We start from the raw sequence: 7,581 nt of genomic DNA, 5'->3' as shown, positions 1-7,581 counted from the left end.
CCTGAGGGGTTGGTGGGTGCCGTGGGATCTGGGCTAGCTTCACCCATTCAGCTGACCCAAGGTGTTGGGCTGTGAGGTGAGGTCCAGGCTGGATAGGATCATTGGGCTGACCTGAGGGGTTGGTGGGTGCCGTGGGATCTGGGCTAGCTTCACCCATTCAGCTGACCCAAGGGGTTGGGGGGTGCGGTGGGGTCCAGGCTGGATGGGAGCATTAGGCTGACCTAGGGGTTGGTGGGTGCAGTGGGATCTGGGCTAGCTTCACCCATTCAGCTCACCCCCAAGGGGTTGGGGGGTGCGGTGGGGTCCAGGCTGGATGGGATCATTGGGCTGACCTGAGGGGTTGGTGGGTGCGGTGGGATCTGGGCTAGCTTCACCCATTAAGCTGACCCCCAAGGGGTTGGGGGGTGCGGTGGGGTCCAGGCTGGATGGGATCATTGGACTGACCTGAGGGGTAAGTGGGTTCAGTGGGATCCATGTTGGCTTCACCCGTTGGTCGCACTTGAGGGGTTGGTGGGTGGAGTGGCCTGGCTGGAGGGGACCAGGGGCCTGACCCTAGAGATTGGTGGGTGCGGTGGGATCCAACCCGGCTTCGCCCAACCCTGGGCACAGCGCGGTGGGGGGCGGTTTGCGGGCGTGTGGGGGGGGGTCTCCTGACTCATGCAGAAACGGAGAGGCTGGGGACACGGGGGCCGGGGGGAGGCTGGCACGGCTGGGGAGGGGGGGCCCTCAGGCGAAGCCCTGGGCGCGGTCCATCAGCACCCGCTCCACCCAGTTGCCCAGCTCCTCCTCGCGGCTGGAGGGCTCGCGGGGCGCGGGCGGGGGGCGGCCGCGGGGGGGCAGCAGCGGCGCCAGGGCGTTGGGGAAGTCGGCGCGCGGCCGGGGGGCCGGGGCCGGGCGCTGGGCCGCCCGCAGCACCTCGTTCCAGGCGCGCTGGGCCTGCGGGGAGCCGCGCCGGGGCGCACGGGGGGGCGCGGCCGCCTGCTGCTGTTTCTTGCGCTTCTGGACGCCGCTGATGATGTCGGCGACGTCGCCGGCCGGCAGGCGCAGCTTGGTGGAGAGGTCGATGAGCTGGTCCACGGTGCTGGGGTCCAGCCAGTCCTCGTCCGTCTCCTCCTCCTCCTCCTCCTCGGAGCGCTTGTCCTGCGCCCCCTCGGCCGCCGCCTCCTCGTCCTCGAAGAGCAGCGGGCTGGCCCCGGCCTCCTCCTCCTCCTCCCGCTCCCGCTCCAGCTCCCCGGGCGCGCCCTGCAGCAGGTAGCGCAGCAGCAGGTCCGCCGCCAGGTCGGCCAGGCGCTCCTCCGCCGCCGCCGCCTTGCGCGCCTCCTCCGCCTGCCGCCGGCTCTCGGCCAGCTCCTCGTAGCGCCGCTGCAGCAACTGGTGCTCTAGCCGCTGCTGCCGCCGCAGCTGCAGCGCCCCGGCCCAGGGCTCGGCCGGCGGGGCGCGCCGCGGGGCCCCCCGCGCCCCGGGCCGCAGCTCCGCCAGCCGCGCCTGCGGGCTGTCCCGCTTGTCCGGCGACTCGTGCGCGCCCTCGCCCAGCGCCTCCAGCAGCGCCGCCGCCACCGCCCGCGGGGCCGCCCCGCCGAACAGCTGCTCGGCCGAGTCCGCGGCGGGGGGCGCGGGGCTGGCCGGCGGGGGGGCCGGCGCCGGGGGCAGGGGCGCGGCCTGGAGGCGGCCCTGGGTCAGGAGGCTGAGGGCCAGGAGCAGAGCCGCTTGCGAGCCCAGCATGGTTCTCCTGTGGGGGAGACACAAGGGGGGGGGCGGGTCAGAGGGGGCGCCCCACAGGCGGGAGGGGGCCGGCCGAGGTGCCCCCCCCGGTGGCAGGAGACACCCCCCCCCGCTCCCGCGGTGCAGCCCGGCGCCCCCTGGCGCGCACGGGGACCTTTGGGGGCGCGTGGGACGGGCACCCCCGCGTGCAACAGCGCGTGCTCGGGGGGGGGGCTGGCGCGCTCAGGGGCGCCCGCCCAGACTTGCGCACGGGCCCTCGGTTGCACGCTCGCGGGGGGTGGGGCGCGCGCGTCCCGCTTGCACACTCGCAGGGCGTGTGGGCACAGGGTGCGCGCTCGCGCGGTTGCACGCTCACAGGCGTGCACACGTGCAACAGTGCTCGTGCATGCACTTGCACACAGCCAGGCTGGTCACACAGGCAGCGATGCACACCTATGCCGTTGCACACTCACAGGGCGTGCACACGCGCGCCGTTGCACGCTCACCACAATCGCGCGCAGTTGCACACTCACGGCCCGTGCACGCGCAGTTGCACACTCACTGTAGGTGCACGCGCAGCGGCACGCACGCAGCTGCACTCTCACGGGACATGCACACGCGCGGTAGGGCACACGCAGTTGCACACTCGCTGTAGGTGCGCACGCAGTTGCACACTCGCTGTAGGTGCGCACGCAGCTGCACGCTCACGGGACACGCACACGCGCAGTCGTGCACGCCCACGCCTTTGCACGCTCACCGGGCGTGCACCCGTGCAGCAGCGCACCCCCGCACCCTCCCGGGGGGGCGCCTACCACACCTACCGGCGCGGGCTCACACGGCCGCACTGCGTGGTTTCCCCCCGCGCTCCTCCCCACAGCCTGCAGGACTGACTTCCCGGCGAGCTGCGGCTCGCCCAGCCCCCCCAGACGGGGGGGGGGCTGCGGAGGGGATGGGGGGACGGGAGTACAGGGGCGGCAGGGCACGGGGGGGGGCAGCGGCCCCCCGTCTCTCCCCACGGACCGGGGACACCTCCCGGCCTCTCCCCCGCCCCCGCTGCCTGGCTGCAGAGTCGCTTCCCGGCAAAGGGAATTCCCGCCCTACGACCAACGCCCGCCTTTCCTCCGCACCACCTCCCTCTAGCGGGGTCCCCTCCCAGCGCCCCGACGTCCCCGGGAGGGGAACCCCCATCCCCCAGCGGGGTTCCCTCCCAGCGCCCCGACGTCCCCGGGAAGGGAACCCCCACCCCCCAGCGGGGTTCCCTCCCAGCGCCCCTACATCCCCGAGAGGGGAACCCCCCATCCCCTATCGGGGTTCCCTCCCAGCGCCCCTACATCCCCGAGAGGGGAACCCCCCATCCCCTATCGGGGTTCCCTCCCAGCGCCCCTACATTCCATAGACCCCCTATCTCCTTTCGGGGTCCCCCCTCCCAGCGCCCCTACCTCCCAGGGACTCCCCCCATCCCCCAGAAGAGTCCCCTCCCAGCGCCCCTATATACCGCAGTCTCCCCAAGCGGGGGGGCGGGGGAGGGGTCCCCCTCCCAGCCCACCGAGTAACTCCCCGGAACCCACCGCACACATACAGCAGCGCGAGGGGAACCCGCTGACCCCCCCCCCCCGACGGGGACCCCCCCCAGCAGGCCCGGGCGGAGGGGGGGCTGTTTACCGGCCGTGCTGCGGGGCTGTGTCCGTCCCCCACCCCACGCACCCCCGGGTCCGCGAGGCGCGCTCCGCTTCCAGCACCCTGGACAGCCGCCGCGCGCCGCCTTTATAGGCCCGGGCGGGCCCACGTGGGGCGGGGAGGGGGCTCCATTGACGTCAATGGCCCATTCATAAAAATCCGGCCGCGATTGGAGGGAAGGGGAAAGGGAGGCGGGGGGGGGGGTTCCACGCATGCGCGGAGCTGGAGCCGGGGGGGAGGGGGCGGCTGCTCCGGAATGAATGAATGAAAGGAGGCGGGAGGGGCTCCCAGGGGGGGGGGGGGAGTGAATGAACGAATGAATGAAAGAAAGCATGAATGGGGGGGGACGTTACTAGCTGGGGGGGGGCTGGGGAGCGGACCCCCCCCACGTGGGTTGTGGAGCCGGTTTTTGTGTCGTAGTGCGGCGCAGCAGCTGCAATGTGTGTGTGTGTAGGAACGTGTGTTCTCCGTGTGTAGGAATGGTGTTGTGCTGGGTGTGGTTGTGGCCTGCAGAGTGTGTGTGTGTGTGTGTAGGAACGTGTGTTCTCCGTGTGTAGGAATGGTGTCGTGCTGGGTGTGGTTGTGTGGCCTGCAGAGTGTGTGTGTGTGTGTGTGTAGGAATGTTTGTCCCCCGTGTGCAGGAATGGTGTTGTGCTGGGTGTGGTTGTGTGGCCTGCAGAGTGTGTGTAGGAATGTCTGTCCTCCGTGTGTAGGAATAGTGTTGTGGTGGGTGTGGTTGTGTGGCCTGCAGAGTGAGTGAGTGTGTGTGTGTATAGGAACGTATGTTCTCCGTGTGTAGGAATGGTGTGGTTGTGGGGGGCTGTGTGTGTGAGCTGGGTGGGATTGGGTACGTGTGTGGCTGCTGGGTGGGAGGGGTGTGGCTTGCGTCAGACTCTGTGTGTGTGTGTGTGTGAGTGTGTGTGTGTGCTGCGCCAGTAAGTAGGTCTGTCCGCAGGCCGGGGGCGGGCGCTGCAACACGGTCCCTGCGTGTTTGTGTGACTGCGGGGCTGTGCCTTTGTCTATGGGCCTGTGGCGGGGGGAGGGGACGGGCTGCCTTGTCCGCCTGGGTCCGTCGGTCCGTCAGTCTGTGCCCGCACGGCCTATACCTGCATCCAGCGTCATCCTCTCTATTCGTCCGTCCCCTCCAGCAATCCCCTCCCGCCCCCTCTATGTATCTATCCGTCCCCTCACACCCCTCCTATCTATCTATCTACCTACCATCTATCTATCCCCTCCCGCCCCCTCTATCTATCTAACTATCCCCCCTCCATCTATCTATCCATCCCCTCCCGCCCCCTCCATCCATCCATCCATCCCCTCCCGCCCCCTCCATCTATCTATCTATCCCCTCCCGCCCCCTCTATGTATCTACCCGTCCCCTCACAGCCCTCTATCTATCTACCTACCCACCATCTATCTATCCCCTCCCGCCCCCTCTATGTATCTATCCGTCCCCTCACAGCCCTCTATCTATCTACCTACCCACCATCTATCTATCCCCTCCCGCCCCCTCTATCTATCTAACTATCCCCCCACCATCTATCTATCCCCTCCCGCCCCCTCTATGTATCTATCCGTCCCCTCACAGCCCTCCTATCTATCTACCTACCCACCATCTATCTATCCCCTCCCGCCCCCTCTATCTATCTATCCCCTCCCGCCCCCTCTATGTATCTACCCGTCCCCTCACAGCCCTCTATCTATCTACCTACCCACCATCTATCTATCCCCTCCCGCCCCCTCTATCTATCTATCCCCTCCCGCCCCCTCTATGTATCTACCCGTCCCCTCACAGCCCTCTATCTATCTACCTACCCACCATCTATCTATCCCCTCCCGCCCCCTCTATGTATCTATCCGTCCCCTCACAGCCCTCTATCTATCTACCTACCCACCATCTATCTATCCCCTCCCGCCCCCTCTATCTATCTAACCCTCCCGCCCCCTCTATGTATCTACCCGTCCCCTCACAGCCCTCTATCTATCTACCTACCCACCATCTATCTATCCCCTCCCGCCCCCTCTATCTATCTATCCCCTCCCGCCCCCTCTATGTATCTATCCGTCCCCTCACACCCCTCTATCTATCTACCTACCCACCATCTATCTATCCCCTCCCGCCCCCTCTATCTATCTATCCCCTCCCGCCCCCTCTATGTATCTATCCGTCCCCTCACACCCCTCCTATCTATCTATCTACCCACCATCTATCTATCCCCTCCCGCCCCCTCTATCTATCTAACTATCCCCCCTCCATCTATCTATCCATCCCCTCCCGCCCCCTCCATCCATCCATCCATCCCCTCCCGCCCCCTCCATCTATCTATCTATCCCCTCCCGCCCCCTCTATGTATCTATCCGTCCCCTCACAGCCCTCTATCTATCTACCTACCCACCATCTATCTATCCCCTCCCGCCCCCTCTATCTATCTAACTATCCCCCCTCCATCTATCTATCCATCCCCTCCCGCCCCCTCCATCCATCCATCCATCCCCTCCCGCCCCTCCTATCTATCTATCTATCCCCTCCCGCCCCCTCTATCTATCCCCTCCCGCCCCTTCTATCTATCTATCCATCCCCTCACACCCCTCCTATCTATCTATCTATCTACCCCCCACCATGTATCTATCCCCTCCCGCCCCTTCTATGTATCTATCCATCCCCTCACACCCCTCCTATCTATCTATCTATCTACCTACCCACCATCTATCTATCCCCTCCCGCCCCCTCTATCTATCTAACTATCCCCCCACCATCTATCTATCCCCTCCCGCCCCCTCTATGTATCTATCCATCCCCTCACACCCCTCCTATCTATCTATCTACCTACCCCCCACCATCTATCTATCCCCTCCCGCCCCCTCTATGTATCTATCCATCCCCTCACACCCCTCCTATCTATCTATCTACCCACCATCTATCTATCCCCTCCCGCCCCCTCTATCTATCTAACTATCCCCCCTCCATCTATCTATCCATCCCCTCCCGCCCCCTCCATCCATCCATCCATCCCCTCCCGCCCCCTCCATCTATCTATCTATCCCCTCCCGCCCCCTCTATGTATCTATCCGTCCCCTCACAGCCCTCTATCTATCTACCTACCCACCATCTATCTATCCCCTCCCGCCCCCTCTATCTATCTAACTATCCCCCCTCCATCTATCTATCCATCCCCTCCCGCCCCCTCCATCCATCCATCCATCCCCTCCCGCCCCTCCTATCTATCTATCTACCTACCCCCCACCATCTATCTATCCCCTCCCGCCCCTTCTATCTATCTATCCATCCCCTCACACCCCTCCTATCTATCTATCTATCTACCCCCCACCATGTATCTATCCCCTCCCGCCCCTTCTATGTATCTATCCATCCCCTCACACCCCTCCTATCTATCTATCTATCTACCTACCCACCATCTATCTATCCCCTCCCGCCCCCTCTATCTATCTAACTATCCCCCCACCATCTATCTATCCCCTCCCGCCCCCTCTATGTATCTATCCATCCCCTCACACCCCTCCTATCTATCTATCTACCTACCCCCCACCATCTATCTATCCCCTCCCGCCCCTCTATCTATCTAACTACCCCCCCACCAGCTATCCATCCATCCTCTCCCGCCCCCTCCATCTATCCATCCCCTCCCAACCCCTCTATCTATCTATCCCCTCCCGCCCCCTCTATGTATCTATCCGTCCCCTCACAGCCCTCCTATCTATCTATCTATCTACCTACCCCCCACCATCTATCTATCCCCTCCCGCCCCCTCTATCTATCTAACTATCCCCCCTCCATCTATCTATCCGTCCCCTCACAGCCCTCCTATCTATCTATCTACCTACCCCCCACCATCTATCTATCCCCTCCCGCCCCTTCTATCTATCTATCCATCCCCTCACACCCCTCCTATCTATCTATCTACCTACCCTCCACCATCTATCTATCCCCTCCCGCCCCTTCTATCTATCTATCCATCCCCTCACACCCCTCCTATCTATCTATCTACCTACCCCCCACCATCTATCTATCCCCTCCCGCCCCTCTATCTATCTAACTACCCCCCCACCAGCTATCCATCCATCCTCTCCCGCCCCCTCCATCTATCCATCCCCTCCCAACCCCTCTATCTATCTATCCCCTCCCGCCCCCTCTATGTATCTATCCGTCCCCTCACAGCCCTCCTATCTATCTATCTATCTACC

At 64.3% G+C, this 7,581-nt stretch overlaps 1 protein-coding gene across 1 annotated transcript; it reads right to left on the bottom strand.

Moving 5' to 3' along the window:
* Positions 1–726: 726 nt before the first annotated feature.
* On the bottom strand, positions 727–3,376 carry VGF (VGF nerve growth factor inducible). The gene is made up of 2 exons (XM_074982892.1): positions 3,364–3,376; positions 727–1,729 (listed from the first exon to the last, which is right to left on the bottom strand). Exon 2 carries the CDS (start codon positions 1,720–1,722, stop codon positions 727–729), a length of 996 nt encoding a protein of 331 aa, XP_074838993.1. The 5' UTR covers positions 1,723–1,729; positions 3,364–3,376.
* Positions 3,377–7,581: the final 4,205 nt, after the last annotated feature.

The sequence above is a fragment of the Carettochelys insculpta genome, chromosome 34 (genome assembly GCF_033958435.1).
Source record: "Carettochelys insculpta isolate YL-2023 chromosome 34, ASM3395843v1, whole genome shotgun sequence".
Lineage (NCBI taxonomy): Eukaryota > Metazoa > Chordata > Testudines > Carettochelyidae > Carettochelys > Carettochelys insculpta.
The sequence above is the reverse complement of the archived record's forward strand: the minus strand, read 5'-3'. Positions and strand labels throughout refer to the sequence as shown.

Bases quoted from the DNA above. Each gene is read 5' to 3' on its own strand.
- VGF (XM_074982892.1), bottom strand. From the start codon at position 1,722: ATGCTGGGCTCGCAAGCGGCTCTGCTCCTGGCCCTCAGCCTCCTGACC.